The sequence below is a fragment of the Pyxicephalus adspersus genome, chromosome 10 (assembly GCF_032062135.1).
Source record: "Pyxicephalus adspersus chromosome 10, UCB_Pads_2.0, whole genome shotgun sequence".
NCBI classification, from domain to species: Eukaryota; Metazoa; Chordata; class Amphibia; order Anura; family Pyxicephalidae; genus Pyxicephalus; species Pyxicephalus adspersus.
The window spans coordinates 13,299,611-13,318,881 of NC_092867.1; the positions used below are offsets into that span (position 1 = coordinate 13,299,611).

General features: G+C 38.4%; 1 protein-coding gene across 1 annotated transcript in view; it reads left to right on the forward strand.

Annotated features, from left to right (window-relative positions):
• The window catches only part of PTPRE (protein tyrosine phosphatase receptor type E), a gene marked incomplete in the record, with an annotated part of 115,624 nt that overhangs the window by 35,592 nt on the left and 60,761 nt on the right, over window positions 1-19,271 (forward strand). The window contains 1 exon segment of the mRNA XM_072424695.1: window positions 18,366-18,477. Within this exon segment, the coding sequence (XP_072280796.1) occupies window positions 18,366-18,477 (112 nt within the window).

Sequence of the window (19,271 nt, forward strand, 5' to 3'; positions counted from 1 at the left end):
TACTAAATGTGTTTAAATACAACAATTAACAAACTGGTTTCTCAAAACTATCTGCAAGCCTAAAACCTATTTTTTTCCCTCCTTTGATTTGAATGTTCAATTTAGACTAATTAAAGAGGTGGCTCAACCTTCACTGTAAAGGGGGACACACTTCTCTTCTTATCCTTCGTAATCCCTGTTTGAGGGCCCCAATATACACTTATATATATATGGGACAGCAAGCCCCCATTTTCTGTAGCTTCCCTTACTGATATCTAATATCCATACTAACTTCTATTTCAGACCCCATCTGCTTACCCGGAATGACTATACTAGGTAAAGAATGGGAAGACTTTATGACAGGAATTGAGGACAAATGTCAGTACATTAATCATAATGAGTCAGATATAGATACTTTAATCTTGAAATTCAAGTACTTCAAGATAAGAGAAAAAATCATAATTGTATTGGCACTCCAATTACTTTCATAAATATATTGGAGAAATATATATATATATATATATATATATATATATATATCTCAATGATCATTATGTATTATGATAGTATTGATTGTATTATAGTATGGTTTACTATAATTAAAATAATAATGTATGTAGTATTTCCCCTTTAAGTACATGGTAATGTATCTTTTTGTTAACCAGATATTGGCTGGTAAGTCCAAGGTTGACTAATATCACATGACATTGCTGGCTCCACTAAAATGGATTTCTGTTACCCAGCGGCAGCCCGAGGGGAGCTTTGCTCGGCCGGAGCCTTAGCATTTATCCTCATGCGCAAAATCCTGATCATTCATTTTGCTAACTATGTATTTGGATGCCGACTTGTAATAGGAAGTGACACATGAGCACGGCTTGGTACAGCTGAATAACCATATGATCATCCTGTCTGCAGCGCACTGGACTGTGCAATGCTGCATTCAGTCTGCAGGCGGGAGTGGAGGTTGTGATAACTTATGTGATGGAGATATAGCAGATGGTTCTGGGATAAACATACTGAGTGTATGGTCCCTGCTAATTCTAAAACTTCTCACTAACTTATAATAGGATTCATAGTGAAGATGTGAGATTAATGCATCTGTTTGTAGAGAGACATTTACTGATCTGTCTATCTATCTATAGCCTATCTATCTAATAATTTATCTTTCCATTATGTATGAGTGTATCTATTTATTGCACAACATGAATATGACATTTTTGCAATGTTTACATCTTTTATACATATGTATTTTCTATATTTATCTATATTTATATGTATATCGTCTATGAACGCCTTACAGACTACAAAACTTATCTATCTGTACTCCAATAGCTATATCTTCCATCTGTACTTGCAAGTATTGGCATTTAAGCTACATACTTACACTGGATAATTGTTTTCCAAGGCACGAAGTCACAGTTTTGGGTGAAAATCTAGCACGTGTACAGTGCACACTGATGTCGTTTAGCAATCCGCCAGGCAGATCACTAAATAGCTGAGGAAAGCCAATGTCAATTCCTATGGAGAGTGGGGCAGTGGGGTGCTTCCTGCTCGTCCTTCCCCCTTCCCTCTTCATTGAACTAAACATTGCTGTGTGTACAGCTCTCTGGAAATGATAAGGAAAGACACTTGCAAATAAACACTTACAGCAACAGAAATCCAGCCCATGTATATAACGTTAAAGTAGAACAAATCCGGTTCCCTTGCTTTCACAATGTTGGGATTTGTTCTCTTTCTTATTAACGATGCTTATTCCTTTTTTTGTTCCTTTGCTAGCTTTAACTATCTTAATTGGTACAATGAACCTTCATCATGTGTGTGCAGAATTGGTTGTGCCTGGCACCAAGGAATACCAAGATTTTACCATGAGCTATGGATTGGTGGCTTAATACAAATCCTAAAATTTGCTAGCAGGCAACATTATCAACCTTGAGTACACTTCAACACCATCCAACATAGAATTAATATAAAGAAACATTTGTGCTGGATGTAACTGGTAAATGGAACAGCAGAAAAGCACTACAAAAGTTAGTATTAGTATGTCAGAAAGTTGGGTAGCCAAGAAAGTTGTTTTATATTGTTGAAGCCTATATTAGAAAGTTGGAGCGGCCTCTGCATTGTGCTTGACAAGATAGGGAGGACACATTCAGACTCTGTAGGTCAAGTGGAAGACTCAATAGAAATGGAATGGCCTTCTCCTGGTTCTTATTAACATAACTGACCTTTGTCAAAGCAAATAGGTCAAATATGATGTCTTCTAAATCAGACATTCCCTGTCCCCTCCGGTTCACGAGTAGCTTGACATCCTCTGCGTCATAGCATTTCACAATCGTTTACAGAGCAATGGGAGTCCGGCTGTGTTCTGTCTGTTTAGCCAGTATGATTCACCTCATTGTTTAGCTTCTCATACTACTCCTTCCTTATGTTTTATAAACCATCTTCCCAGAATCTGGTCACAAACCTGCCTGAGGTTCTTCATTTACTATAGTAATATGTTCTCTACAAATATACTCTGTAAACATATGAAAACTCAGGAAATGTGTCAGTAAACAAAAATATTGTGCTGAAAAACATCTCTGAGTAATCAAACTTTCAGTGCAGTTACATTAATTGTTTAATCCACCCCCACATCTATTCATATACTGTAATATATCCGTTTTGTGTTATCGTTATCATTCTGAATCAGGCTTGTATATAACACTGGAATCTCAATTTGATCACATGGTGAGCCTGTACTTTGATTTGAGATCAGAGTATGAACCCCTTATAGGACTGAATGGATTGCTTACTGCTTCCAGGTCTGTTCATATGTCATTAGAACAACAACATTGGCAGGCAATTATTAGAATATTTTGGATTAGGAACAGCACACCCAATTTCTCTGCACTGCTTTAACCTTCCTAGCGGTTCATTTCTTTCTGGTTTTATATGTTTAAGGGTGGTACATTGTTTTTCATGAAAAGTGATTTTTCAGTATAATATAATAGTATAATAAAGTTTAAAACACAAAATTATGTAAAAACAATACATTGAATAATTTAAAAAATCTATATATTAAAAAAAAGAAATGTATTTTTTTGAAATTTAAAAAAAAAAAAAAAACATTTTATACTCATACTATTATAAATTCTGTAAAATAAATGTTCTTGAAAACAATGTACTGCTTTTACACAAATAAATCCAATGTATTGCATTCAATACATTTATTTTGTATTAAATGCAATACAAATGGATTTTGAATTTCCTGCCCCGCCGGCAACGTACACACGCACCGACATCACCGGGAACTCCCCTGAGGACTCATTGGCCCCGATTTATTAAAGTTCTCTAAGGCTGTAGAGAATACACTTTCATCAGTGAAGCTGGGTGATCCAGGAAACTGGGATGGATCTGGTCTAGGATTGAAAACATTTGCTAACAAATAGCTAATGACTTTTAGGAAATCCATTCCAGGTTTGCTGGATCACCCAGGCTCACTGATGAAAGTGTATTCTCTCCAGCCTTGGAGAACTTTAATAAATCAGGGTTTTATTGTGTGCAGAAGCCGGCCGGAGGAAGAAGAAAGAGGACAAAGATCACGGCAATGGACGACGCGGGACGCCGGCGGATCAGGTAAGGTTGTATTTATTAACTTTCCCATAGGTTTACCTACTCCGACTCGGGGTTACCGCTTTCAGCAACTTTTTTCTACCCTGAGTCACACTCGGGGTTACTGCCAGGAAGGTTAATTTTACTTCTGGGGATCATCAGAAAAACTTGACACCTCCCTAGTATCACAAACTTGAATTCAATTCTGTTCACCCCCTGAGAGCAAATAGGAATAACCATGAGTTCTGGGTATGGGGAGACCCACTCCTTTTCTCCGAAATAAATGCATTGGAGCTTTGCTACTCAGACAACTAGTGCTGTCACCTGGGGATGGAAAGCCCTGGGTAAGCAAGTAGCAACATGGAGCTTACACAGGTCTAACCCTCTTTGCACCTGGCAAAAAAATGGAGGGGTTGGGTTTTGAGAAAAAAAGGACATACCAGCCCTAAACTAAGGCAATATACATGTCAGCCTTGAATGCCTAACATTGTACATCAAGGTGACATTTTTATTCTGGCAAGGGCAGAATACATGCAAGTGACAGTACACTACACTATTTCTGGGACAGAAATATATACAATCCCAGCTTGATTCAAACTGCTAAATAATGGCACAATTCCACCATGCCATCATAAACACATACTGCTGATCACATGTGCTGTGCACATGTAAGAAAGGTGTTGCAAGCAAGATAATTAACCTGAGGTTGTTTGCATTATTGGCTATTGCCCAAAGTATATTAGTCACACACAAATGCAGAGTAAATTCTGCTGGATGAACAGCAGGTGGATTTGCACTAAGCAGAGCTTTAATTCAACTTATCTTCAACTCGATGAATTCCACCTTTAGACTTCCAGTATAGATTTTGCTTTAATGCAGCAATCACAATGGAAAATACAGTTTGTTTCACCTTTGCCAATGCTGCAAACACCTGACATCATAGGAAAAAAGGAAATATTGGGGCTGACCCCGATCTTGGATTAAAAATGACCTTGAATCCCAGTACCACTTATATCCGTTACTGTAAAGCAACATCCAGGTGTATCCTGTCAATGGCAAACATTATTTCTACTAAGTTCAAATGGAAAGCCTGACAGTTCTTCTGTAATCATTTGCTGCCAGAGGAGAGGAGCTGACTGCAGATTCTCTGTACTGTAGAACAGTATTGGTTTTATGTACAAGATGATGTGTGTGATACATTAATATTTTGTGGTCGGTTCCTGGGGTTACTCTATATTCCCCTTTGCCATATTGAATACCCTCACATGTGTTTTATTGGTAAAGAAAAAATCCTAATCACCTAACTTTATTTGCCATGCTCATCCAGATCGTGTTTGGACCAATGGCTGTAGTCTGTTTGGGTTTTCTTAGAACTTTGGGTTCTTGGCTATTACAAATTGTGTCTTTAATACTACTCACTGCTTCACCTTTTACTTTAGTGTTCAGTGCTGGGACCTCAGTGCATTATTCTTCACATCAAACTAAAAATGGTTTAGGTATCCTAAAGATCATCCAATGCCTAGCAAACTAGCAGATCTGCTGCCATCTGATTGCATTTGATCAATATTCTGATTGCTATTTGATTATTAATATTATTATTAATTTTAATAATAATAAACAGGATTTATATAGCCCCAAGATATTACGCAGCGCTGTACATTAAATAGGGATTGGTATGAAATCTAAGAACACTACACTTATGTGTATGTGAAAAAACAAAAAATTAAAAAAATCTATCATTTTATCAGTACTGATAAAATTATGAGATTCAAGATGCAAAAAAAAATATTTTGTACCCCTTTAAAACATTTTATCTACCCTTGGACATTGATAGACCTGACAAATCCCAATCCCCATTTTCCTAATTATAATTAGAAATAAATATTTACAGATGTAATTACGTATTCCTGTTATGTGCTTCATTAATATGGGGCATACGTGCCCGCTTGCAGTTTAATATTCTGACCTGGACATCTTGTGTCTGTCGTGTCGCTGTGACCTTCATCTCACATACGTATTAGACACAGCCAGGGGTTACACAGGCTCAGCTATTCTGTCTTCTGCCTGATAAGATTTTATATTGGTTTCTAAATGTTTGCTTTATATACAAATGGGGGATAGAGAACTAGGTGAGAGAACAGGACTGCCCCCAGTTTTTTACAGTCGTTTCCAGGAATGGGGCTTCTGGTGCACGGCTAAAATTTCTACATACAGGAATATCTAAAATTTGGGTCTTCACACTGCAGACATTGCTTGTTTTACTTGGGGGTCAGTTCCTCCCAATAACAAAAATAATGGGAACAAATCCAACCATTGACACCAATGATAGGATACAGTTTCTTCCACTAAATCCATGGATTAGGCAGTATTCCTTACACTGACACCAACAATGGGGCACAACTTCTTCCACTGGCACCAACAAAGTTGCACAGTTTCTCCAACTGAGACCAACGTTGGGGGCAGAGTTCTTCCTGACATCAATAATAGGACACAGTTCCACCCATCAACTCCTTGGATTAGGATCAGTATCAGATCAGTATTTTATTTCTCATTGACAGGGCACTATTACTATTATTGACACTAGCATTGGGCGACTATGCCTCCCTTGACACCAATGATGGGGCATTATTTCTTCTTCCACTTACTTCCACTGACCACCTAATCAGGGAACATGGTTCCTGCTGCCCCCATTCCCCACCTCTTCTCTTTCCCTCACCTCAGTCTCCCCATTCTTGTTTTTCTCTTTTGAGCCTTCCTTCCTTGTCCTTCTCTTATTATCCCACTCCTCTTCCCTTTCAGTTACTCCTCTCTTCTTGCCTTTTTTCTTTACCTTTTACCTTTCTCCCCTCCCTGTTCTTATTTTCTAATGCTCTCTCCTCTTCCCCTCTCACTTCCTCCCCTCTCCTTTTCTCACTGACACCCACCTCTGTTTCTCCTTTCTTTCCCTCGTGTACCCGAAACCAATTTGGTACTTGTACAAGAACAACCAATCAAAGATGTTCTTTTCTAGTCTGATTTAAGAAACTAAAAGTTCGTATTGGTCTTCATTTGTTCAAACATCAAACCACATGACTATCTTTAAAAATGCAGTAACACATTCACATTCAAATTTTTGTTAGGCTGTGCAGACATTTGATGTCGCTGCATATACATTTCTGAGAAAACCACACAAAAACAGAAGTGTAATATTATTCCTAGCAGTGTACACTCACCACACTAGCGTGCAGAGGCCATTCTTCCTCTTTTCTTTATGGTTTCACCATCAAAATGTGCAGAGGGTCAGCAAACATAATTTGATGCCATAGGAAGAGCTGATACAATAATGAATGTGAACAATTACTGTGGTGCATACTAGGGCATTACTGCTGTGCAAATTGGAGGTCCTCATTATTATGTCTTTGCTACTGTATGCATTGGAGTTTTTACCCTATGTCCAGCAATGAAATATCCAACTTTAGTAAAAGTCTGATGCTGTCTGAATTCTAGTTCCTAGTAAGAATATATACAATATAATTTTATAATCACATGTGCTCATTCTACCCCCCCTTTACAAGTTAAAATATTTTCTACATTTGAGTTGGTTATAATGAGTCATTTGCTAATAAGTGATCATTTGTGCAACATTGTTGGCCACCCGTAGATGGCACTATGTCCTAATGTACAGTGTGTAACAAGCTTTTATTTCCTATCTCTAACAGCATGAGGATGTTACATATTTTACATGAGGCCACAGCGCCATCTACTGGGGTGCCCTGAATATAAACCAATGTTCTTTTGCTAATAGCCTTTTCAGGTCAAATATATTGGTTTATACTTGAGAGTGTGTGTGTGTAAATAAAACAGCCTTACAGTTCCATTATTACTATTGTGTTTTTTGCATTTTATTTTGCTGAAACCTGGTTGGTTGCATTTTGTCACTGGCCAGTACTGCACTCACTGTAAACAATGCCAGGAGTAGAAGAGAATATGGAAAAAGGCAAAGTGGTTTATGTTGTGAATGCTGCTGATGGGAGGATTGATGAATAGTGCAGTATAAATAGTACACGCACAGCACACATCCTCTTCCTGTATAAATACTGACAATAGTCGGTGCTCTGTAGTTGATCTGTGTGAAGCAGAGGCCTGAGATAACACAAAGTAAATTCTTGCTTATTTAAGTTCAGTAACTCTTATAAAATCAGACTCAGGACTAAGCATATATTACAATTGTGTTCTTTTATATATAAATATTTGTCTACCTAACGTTGCTCATCGATTCTTTGTTCCCAGGCTGTGTCTTCCCAGTCACTGACCCATAATGAGTAAAGGCAGGTTCACTTTAAAATGACAAGCAACTTTTTTGCCCATTTCCACAAAACAGATTCCATGACAGCAGGAAATGAAAACATAGAATACTATGGGCTGATGAGGGTGATACATAATTACAGTATTGTGTCTTCCACCTGACATCACTTTGCCGTCTTATATACAGTGTTGCTGTTTGCAGCTTTTATCATATCCCAACATCATGGTGTATAGTGTGTTGGCATACAGCGCCATCGGCACTGAAGTTTCTAAATCTTGGTGTCAGCGTTATCTATATGTGCTGTGTTCCCAAAATTTCTTTTGAGGCAATGCGTGTCAGATACTGTTATTATCATGTAAGCAGAGCTGACGTCACGTGGCCACAGAACGAGAGAGCAGACACAACACCCAACGCACAAATGAGTTTGTTTTTAACCTCTATTCCCTCGTGTGTTCAGGAGTTATAAATAAACTGGGGTTGCAAATAAACTTTAGTATGAGTCAGTCCACACCCTACCTGGACTCATCTTCTGACGCGTTTTACTTTGTGTCTCAACAAAAAGGTTCTCTTAGAAAATGGAATGCAGGACAGTGTAAGGATTAAAGTTTATCTAAAATTAAAGGCAAACTTTAAATATATTACAGCTTAACAGTCCCTACATGTGGCCATAGTTATATATATCTGCATTAGTTTTCCCTCCTTAGCTTTTATTTTCACCAGCTTCTGTTTCCGCTCATATTATGCACAAATAGCCAGCAATCTGCCAAGAAAAATGCCATGAAACCTTTACTACAGTGCAGGAAGTGAATGTAATAGGTGCAAAGAGAACTGCAGCACTGAATGTAATAAAGAATGAATATATCTCTAAAAAAATTACAAAACTACAAAAATCCCTTTCATGAAGCTAAAAAACAGCTAAAGGAAATAAAAGGTGTGATTAATAAATTAAAATAAATGTATTTTCCATTCCAGCAATATTGTGGGTATGCAGTTCGGATCCATCTGTGACCTCCGGTCCATATGGAACTTAGAAGGGAGTCTGCCTGGGCTTATTAGAATATGGGAATTATTCCTTTATAAGTGATCTGTAGTGCTAAAATGTTCTGCATGACACCAGCTGTTTATTTACCCTGAATATTATGCACAGACGGTGCGGATAGGAAGCAGGGCCGCACTAATTATAACCCCGCTATTAGTGCCCTGCAGGCAGCACTGAGTCCTCCAGTACAACAGGCATACATTATGGGAGTTTTAATAGATCAGACTAGAAATATAGAAGTAAACGGAAAACTGTTCCTTCTATAAAAATAAAATACTTCTCTACTTTGGGGAAAAATGAATACTTCTCTGCTATGTCTGCAACAGCTTTCTGTCTACATTCGCTCCAGTGGTGGCTGTATGGAATTTCTCAGTGTTGGTTTCTTGCTAGTGACAACAATATATTACACCACTTGTAGTTTCCATTTGGGGGCCCATGGGCACTACAGGAAACACTACGGCTTTGGGCCAGTAACTCTTGCTTTTCAGTTACTCTACTTGTTCTAATATCCGGTTACCCGTAAATTGGCATTCTCAGAGGCAGCTTGTGTGACCAATGAGCAGTCAATACGAAAGGAGTAGGTGCACGGTATTAAGGGTAATCGTCTGCAATATTTGTATCTTTTTTTTTTTTACTTCATTATGTGATTCCACATTTTAACTGGACACACCGACTTCAACTCTGTCATGCCCACACCTTTAATGTTTGCTGCTCATGCCAAAATAAAGATTGGCAAATATACACAAAGGATAGCCAAAAGTAGAAATGGTGCACTATTGCTGGTTTGATGACAGAGGATGATAGGAGACTACACCCCCAGCATGCTGATAGAAGAATGTACCAGCAGCACAATGATCAGCTCATCCATCTACTCACTCTATACTCTCCTGTCCGCATGTTCACTGTAACACAGGCACATAGACTAACTGGTGTCTTTCAATGCCACTCTCTCCCATTATGAGTGCTGGTGTGTAGGGGAAACCAAAAGGCTGATAATAAGAATCAGGATTAGGCTACATTTAACAAAAAATATTTTAATGAAAGCATAGAATTCAGCAAAATCAGCATTGTCTCTGTCCCTTGACTCACTTTAAGTGACCCTTTTCCATATTTGACTTGAAAGTATCTTCAAATACTTAGTTAATAAATGGCTTCCTATGTTACCATTCACTTTTTATGTCTTACCCCCTGCTTGTGCGTCTGCGGAGCGACTACACAAAATAACCCTTCTTGACAAGGGGAGCCATGTGAACTCCACTAATTTGAAAATCAGTCAGCAGTGGATCCGACATGGCTCTAATGAGCGGAGCTGCTGGAAAATGATGTAGAAGTCAATGTGATTAGACTTCATCTGGTTTGCTGGAATCTAGAACAAAATTCACTATTGCAGAACTACCTTCACCAGCTGTAAAATGGTAATATAACAAGGAAGAGTATAGACTTGCAAAAAAATGTAAAATTCAGTTTTTTCATTATTTTATTTACCTCCATGTGCGCACAGTGTGTGTTGGTTGGGTGCTTCTAGTCTCCAATAGGGGTGCATGTGATGGGGAAAACAGTTGTCATCCTTTATCAGACGTATGAATAGGGAAAGAATAACCAAATATGATTTATAGGTTGATCTAAACCATTTTAGTATGTTTGGCATAATGTCTTCTTCTATAGGCTGGTCTCCAGTCTTACTTTTAGTCTTACATAGTTGTCCTCACCTGCACTATAATTGCTTACTGATTTTGCTCCTCTCAGTGTGCATTAGAAGCTTCACGTCATCATATTTCATAGTCCAGCCTCTCCTAGGGCTTTCCTCCCCATCCTGACTGTCTCTGACCCACTCTTTTTTTCACTGGATCTGAGTTCTTTCAGTCATGGAGGCTCGGCTTTACAGCAAGTTCCTTGTAATGTGACCCTGTTGGATCCTCCGACTAGCCATGATCAACCTGCATTTCAACAAAAGCTTAAAATAAGTTGGGAAAGAAGGAAACAAGGAAGGCAAAATATAAGCAAATGAACTTCATAAAGCAAATCGTTCTTTGTAATTCTGTTTAAACATTTCTTACCCGGAGATCATCCAAGTAACAGCACTTCCTATTGCAGGCTAACAAAACTAACATAATGCCAAGCTGCCTCAGAGATGGGAAGCCCAGTGGCCAATGGTGCTCAATGTAACGGATGATGCGCAACACTAGACCATGGAGAGGATAAGTCGTGCTTTCTAACCATATTTTTAGTTATTCAGTGGGAGGCGAGAAAGATGTTTTTAAAAAAATGTCTGACATTGGAGTTTGGGGCTTTATCTGCAGTCTTTGGGGCCTATCTTTGTTAATTGACTGTTATATTGATTTGGATGGTTACACTGTAGTATACCCGCACCAGTAGCAGTCCATATATTCCTCATAGATCACCAAATATGCTTCAGAAGTATTAGTAATAAACTTTGCCAAAAAGTGGCCTTGAAGAATCTTTGATGAAGATAAAACCATGGCCGTATGATTTTTGTTCACCGAGTCGCAATCTAACCTGCATTTATAATTATTTTTCCAAGCTTCCATCTTTTGACTGTAAGCTGGAGGTTTTTGGCAGGGAAATGTTTTAGCACCATCTGCTGTTAATGATACGTGGAGAAGAGCATGACGTGACAACCTGAGAAAAGTGAAGAGATGTAGAGATAATGTGAATATATATAATGTGAATGGCAAATACGTAAAAGATGTCCGGTGGCTGTGGTAGGTGGTGGGGTTGGTAAAAGGTTGTTGTGACTAAGGATCCTCCTGTACGTCAGGCTGCTTGTTTTACAGGCTGTGTATTGAGTGTTGGTTTGAGTAATAAGCCAGTCAGTGCTTGTATAAATGTTTTATTGTATCCTGTGCCCTACAGTACAATTGTCTATAAAACCTGGAATTTTGGCACAGGGTATGCTAACAATACTCAACAGGAATATAAAGAAACCAGACTGTTGTTTTCCTTCGCTTGAATGAGAGTGAGGAAGGGCTTATTAAGGTGCCTAATAATTGTTGCTGAAACGGATCCAGTTGTAAAGGCGAATACTGTACAGATTCACCTGTTCTGCTCTATAGAGGGGGATGAACCGTGGGTGTTCCACAGTGAGGGTAAAAGTAACAGTTGCTTGTTCAATGATTGCTAAAAAAAAACATTATCGGACACCTGTAGTGATGTTGGATTGGTTTACCCAAGGTGATTGACAGATTGTCTTGGGTGATGAAAATCCAATGTCTATACCACCCCATCTCAACCATTTTTACCCTAAGAAACCCTTGAAACTATGTTTAGGTCTTGTGAATCCTTGCTAAAATAAATTTATTGAAGTCAGTGGGAATAAAGCCTTTTACATTGGCTGCTGGTTGAAAAATATCCCCTGAAATGTGTGGCATCATTAAATATGAAGTCAATTAGCCACAGTTTAAGGAAACCCTAGGAGAAATCCTGACTGAGAATGGCTGAATATACATTTGCAATCCAGCCACCTCGTAGTGTACCTGTACTATGAGAAGTAGTAGGCAGCCATTGATTGCTGCAATGTGATAGTTCTAGTTTCTTAGATTTCTCTCTTTGAGAATTTGAGTCGCTGGCCGGATCCAAGCCACACCTGTTACTGGTGTGACTACTTCTATCTGGGGAAGTCGGACAAAGATCAGAAGGGGAGGTCAACTCATGTAGCCTCCATGTCTCCTCAGTACCGTTCCTTTTAATTTGTATAATTTGGGTCAAAGAAGTTTTCCTTTTCACAATGCAAAATTCTTTATCTAAAAACATTTACTGGTGCTTAAAGTTACCGTGTTTTGTCATTACATGGGTCAGTTCCACTTTTGGTGTTAGTGTTATGCTTTTTTTAGATTTGGCAAGATTTTGTGAAGATGAACAACTGTACAGCTCTGGAAATTGCTTGTCACCAAAAAAAGCGGTTAGCAGAAATCTTCCATTGGGGAATTTTGTTCTCGTGACCAATTCCAAAAGAAGGGATTTACTTTAGAGAATTACTTTCATGTACTGTGGTGACAACAGGGCACCAATTGCAGGGAAGCTTTTACTATTTCTCGTCCATTCAAAAATAAAAACTAAAGGTTATATTTATTTATTCTAAAGGGCCATTCCAGCCAGAAGTGATATTTATGACATAAAGAAGAATGGAGGGTATATATATATATTTTATACAGGTTATCCCACAATGACAGGCTGCACAGCTGTGGGAATCCTCCTGTCAGTGTGGGATCCCTGGGCACTGAAGGTTAAATGAGGACAAGTCTCCCCATTCTTTCACCTCTAGTGCTCTGTGATTGGCTGAGGAAAGGAAAATCCTGATGACGCTTGAACTGTCATCAGGGTTTACCTTTCCCACGGTCAGAGTTCAGTTCCCACGGTCACCAGGCTGTACTTATCATTGGAGCGTTGTAACCTGCGGTCACAGCTGATTCGAGGTACGTGAGTGCTTCCAATCAGCTGTTACTCCAGATGAACTCTCAATAAAGTTTCCCCATTGAGAGTTCATCTGAGTTCAGTTCCAATGGTCACGTGGGAGCGTGGGAATTTGTGGTCACGTTACGCTGTTCCATATGTGTTCTTGGATAGAGAATCTCTATCCAAGAACACATACTACAGTTACGTTGGGGCTGCAAGAGCAATCAGGGAAGCGGAGCTGTCTGCTCTGCTCCCCTGATTGCTCTTGCAGTTCTACACAGTCCCAAATAATAACCCGAATTTCCCCCCCCCCTATAGACTTTAATAATGTTTGAAGTTTGGCATTCGATCACCCGAATAATATCAGGCTATTCGATCGAAAAGCCGCCGAATTGAACACTGAGCTATTCGACCGACACTAATTAATAATATAATAAAATTATTATTATTATTATTATTATTATTAATAATAAACAGGATTTATATACCGCCAATATATTATGCAGGGCTGTACATTAAATTTGTTTGTTGCAAATGACAGACAAATAGGGGAGGGGGGGACCCTGCCCCGAAAAGCTTACAATCTATATTTTTGGGGTAGAATGACTCCTAAAGACCAATTTTGAACTTGTTCCAAAATAATGAATAATAGCCCTGTATATATTTACAGGATATAATTTATTGTTCAGTCTAGAGCAGTGTTTCTCAACTAGGGTAAAGGTTTCTAGGGGTTCCTTGAGAAATGAGCAATTTGTACCTTTCAGGTCAGTTTAGGTGACAACAATTTTCTTTTTGGTTACCTGTAAGTGTGGCATTCTTCCTAATGGTCAGCAGTGTAAAAGGCATTCTGACCACCACACTGTGTACTGTGAGCTGTGGATATATTAATTATAGCAGGGGTTCGCTGAGGACCTGGAAGTTTTTTTTCAGGGTTCCCCATATTATACAGGGGTTCATTAGAAAATAGAATTTGTACCTAGATCCTGTGGCATCCAGCTCTCTGGTCTTCTCTTCCACCTTGCAATGCAGACAGGCTATCAATGGTCCTGCTTGGCATTGGGATGAGGGACTGGCCATCTGGTGGGAAGGAAGCCTGTAGGACAGTTGAGTTTTTTTATTATTGTCCTGAGTTTCATTTTTAACTGCAATATTATATTTGTAAGAATTAGCCTCATGTTGTTTTTATTACATTCATTATCTCTACTGTTGGGTGTTGATCTACCCTAAAAACCACACAAGTGTATTTGCTATGTATTACATATCTGTTTATGCTCTACAAACAGTAATGCGATAGCGTGCAGTGCCTTGTAATTAGCTTTGCCTGATTCCATTTCCTTGCACCATTCTCCCTTGATTCAGGCACTCATAAATTCTGCGGTCAACTATAATTGACTGTACTCTGTGATCTGGCAATGACGTTTGTCTCTGGATAATCACAAATTAGCATATCAATGTCTCTTCTCTGCATTAATTGTCACATTATTTATTGACACTTACAATTAAACTGGCAGTGCTGTCATTTCCTTTTTTCATGACAAACTTAACCCGAGGCCTATTATTATGTCACAAAATGCTGCTGGTAAAATCTTCCACTGTAATTAAATCTTTCAATGACACAAATCAACTCAGAGATTTTGTGTGCTAGGTGGTCTGCGTGTCTTAGGGCAGACATATGGGTCATTTCATTAAAGAAGGTGTACATTGTCCTTGTCAATGGTTTGTAGAAAAACGTACTTGCACATTATTTTGTAAGATGAGTAAACTTTAGGAAAATGTGTTTTCACCAAGGTAGACATACAGAAGAATCAGGGTTCAGAATGTTTGTGATGAGGTCCCATAGCTAAAATATAAAGGTGCCCTCTTCCTCTCCAGTATCTGTTTTAAAGGCAGTTGCTATCTTTAATAAACTTCTGTCATACTTCTCTGGGTCCCCTGTGTTTCCATGCCCTGTAGCACTTGTATGCTCTGCTATGGCTATTGGCATGCCAAGAGTTGCCAACTGTCTCTCAACAGGGCCTGTATTTCTCTTTATTTAACTCATGCAGACCTATCTAACCTAGGAAATCCCAAAGAAATAAAGACATTGGTTGTGCTTCAATCCTATATACTGGGTAATAATTGTTCTAAGTGTATTGCTTCCCTTATTTTAAAATATCGCTGTAATTTAAAAACATGAGCACAGCTATAAAGTGAAGGAACTTGCACAAAGTAATGCATACCTTTAAATTCCTTCAAAACTGCTGTTGGTCTCTAGTTCTTCAGTCTTTAAGCTTTGGAACCCTAGAGTGGCAAACTGCCCATTTCCTCACTCCTTCCACAACTTCCTTCTGGCCCATCACTATGATAGCTATCACCAGTAAAAAGGTGGAAGTGGATGGCTAGTAAAAGCCATATGTAAAGCTATAAGATTGCATAAAGGTATTTTTATTAGCCTTTCTTTTTCATTTTGAAGTTACCAAATACATTCAAGTGTCCTGGTATCTGAGAGTGGTATTACAATTAGAGTAAACATTGATGGGCTTAGCCTTTGGTGTCCTGAATCTTGTAGGACTCCAGAGCAAAATCCACTTGCCAGAGTTCCTTGCTGTCTTCCTACCCAACTTGGAGTTTCAGATGTTCGTTTCTAAAAAAAAAGAAAACTTAAGGGCTTTGCGTGAGAGTCTCTTTTGTGACCTGGAATCTTCAGTTCTGTGACCTCAACATTGGAAACCATATGCAACCATAAGCTTTTTTAACTTACTGGAATCTACCAATAGCTAAAAATGAACCTTGGGTGGTCTGATGGATGTTAAACTATCTGTGTTTTACTTACATACATTGAGATCTATTAAAAAATCAAATATTTGCTGGTCCATTTACATGTTTTAGTAAAAAAAGTATTTTGCTCATGATTCCTGAGCACCCAAACTTCTAGATGAGTAACACTTCCACAGAATGGTTACTACATGTTCCATTATCCCAAAAGCCAGCAGCAACAAAGTGCAAGTGTGCAATGTCCTCCTGAGTCCCAATTGTAGTCCCATTTAGGATTGGTCATACAGTGTCCATGGGACCCTACACAAGTATGTAGCCAGCCACTGAAAGCTTTTTGGCTGTGAAAGGCAATAAGACACATTCTTCCTGATAACTACGACATTCATTTAGTGTTTTTATTGGAAGCCATCTGAAGTTTTAAAAGCAAAAGTGAGAATTTTACTGGCTGATAATAGCGACTCAGACGCTTTGATGAATGAGGCCAGTAAAAAGTTACTGCTGACTGGTTGTGACTACAATGGGGACATTGCTCTTCATGTTAGATATTAAATATCAACACATAAGTGTACCTAGGGACTGATTTCCATTGAATGGTTAATTATGAATTAAAAGTAATTATAGAATTATTGAAAATGTTGTGTTATTACAGCTGACAACCCCAAATAAACACAATTATCCCTATCTGAAATGGGTGATTTGTAATTTCTGTCCCTGTGTACAGTTCAGTGGTATCTTTCAATGATCCATAACTGTGTAGATTTATTATACCAGGCTTCTCTCTGCACCTTGGGAAAGAATTCTCCATATCTTTGATAAATGATGGAGGATGCAAGCAGATTAGAGACATCCCGTCTGGCCGCGCAGTCATTGCTTCTGAAGAAAATGTCATATGTTGTTCGTGACCCATAAACTGCACTATGTATAATCTCTGATTCATCTCAGTGATCTGTAAATAATGTGCAGTCACCTACTTTTGCTGTGTTTTTATTTTTTGACTTATTTATTAGGAGATTTATCCTTTTTTTTCCTGACTTCTGACCAACAACCTCATGTAGTAGTGATTGCAGGGCAAGTATATTACATTTAGCTGCTGCAATGCCTTCTATACGGCTCAAAGGTTGGCTGATTCCTCTTCCAGCAAAGGTAATTTAAAGGGCAAATCTATGTAAGTATTCAGGTCAAATGGCTGTACTGGCTTTTAATATACCTAGCGGGGTAAGGACATAATCTTTTACTGGTTACTAAATGGGAATCTATAGAGGATCATAACTGCTGCTTAGCAGGGGACTTTGTCGGCCATCACTGAAAGTACTGAAGGTCAGTTGGCTATTTATTACCTCCAGGCTTGAATTGTCCTCCAGGATCTCGCAGTCCTAGGACCCCATTATCTCCTCTACAATCCTAATGGTTGCCCACTAATAATTTTGTAGCATTTCATACTTTGTTAGAGGTTTGCATGTTGTACCATGGCATATTTACTGATATTTGGTCTAGTGGGCAATCTTGGGCTATCTGTGTGGCATACATGATAGGAAACCATTCATTCATCTCTCTAGTGATACTTCTTGGGGTTATTTGCTTATAATATTAGCAGCATGATGAACTACTAGAAATCTCCTGTGTAGCTTTGGCCTATGTATTGAGTGATACACTTGAGGATAAGCTCATTTGTATGCTGTGGTTCCTTACTTGCCTTTGGCTATTTTAGTTGGTTGGGCAATATGAATATCAGGACTGGGTGGACAGAAATACAAACTGTTCTATAAAATAACTATTTATTCACTCATTTCCCAGAAAAGCGTACACTGAAGAGTCCAAATGTATCAGGGATAAAATACTATACTAATAATGTTAAATGTTACTTACAAGGCCATAAAGTCTGTTATATTCCACTGCCTAATTAGCGGTTTGCTGTGCTTTTCCTGCTGTAATGACCCCCGACAGGAAAAGTTTGAAATTTTTATTACTTTAAGAAGCAATATTTGAAAAACGTCATGTATTTTATTTCCTCTTGGGGCATACTGGGAATTAGGGGAAAAAGTCTATATGAAATTTACAGCATTTTACAAGGGCTGCTCCTAGGAGGTGGGTATAGAGTTTCCTTCATGGTATTTGGACTGCTTGGTGGTGTTGTATATTTTAAACAAAGATATTATCAGAAGCAAGCAGGTTTTCAGAAGCGTGTTTTGATTAAGCATGCTGAACTGAATTACAGGGATCCACTATATATATATCACTAATACACTGTTTTCATTTTTCTTAACCTGGTATGCAATATTTGTAACTTTTTTTTAATGTATTTTTTAGGCAGCTGCAATGGGGTGGATTTCATCGCCAGTTGTGTACCTTGGTATCACATTCTGCCAAGTGTTGGCTGCTCATGGGAATCATACAACAGCCTCCTATTTCACCATATCAAGTAAGAAATTTGCACAGATCTACATATGACTTTTAGCTGGAATTTTTTCAGGAATATCGATGTATTCTTGTATGTGCAGTTACCCGTGTTTTCCTCATGATTATGAATGTTTTTGTCCATTACTGCATGTATGTGAGTACTTATATCACAGCATTAATGGATAACTCTACATTCATAGATAACCTTACAATGAACCACGATGCATGATCTTATAATATTCTGCCCACAATCATCCACACTATGTGGCCTGCAGGGAACTGTACAGCTGCTGTTGTCTATCGCAAATACGCAAGATAAATTCTATCCATTTATATTAAAAGATGAAAAGGTTGTCTATCATAGGACCAAATGGTGGACAGTCTGTCCAAAGCAGTGAATAGGATTTGCCCATGCATTCACCAAAGTCATTGGGGGCCAATGGAGGAGTTTCCTTAAGCTGTTGAGTGGATTCCTATTGGCCACACAGTTTAGATCTTCCAGAATTGTGGATAGGTGAGTAAGAAACCTTAGATAGAATGGGGATATGGGGGGTTTAAATATAGTTTAAACAAAAAGTTTTAGAAATATGTCACTACATAATTGGTAATAAATAACTATGTGCCCTTGAGGTTGGTGTTTTGTGCAGGGAGCAATACCTGGGTGTTATTGGTTTTATTTCATTGGTTGCCTTTGCTTGATTTATGTTAAGTTCATTTGTGTTGGTGCCATTATACTTTAAGAAAGGAAACTTTGGTGACTCTAAAGTATGGATCATGTTGTAACAATTAACTTTTACAAAACATTGCTTTCACTTT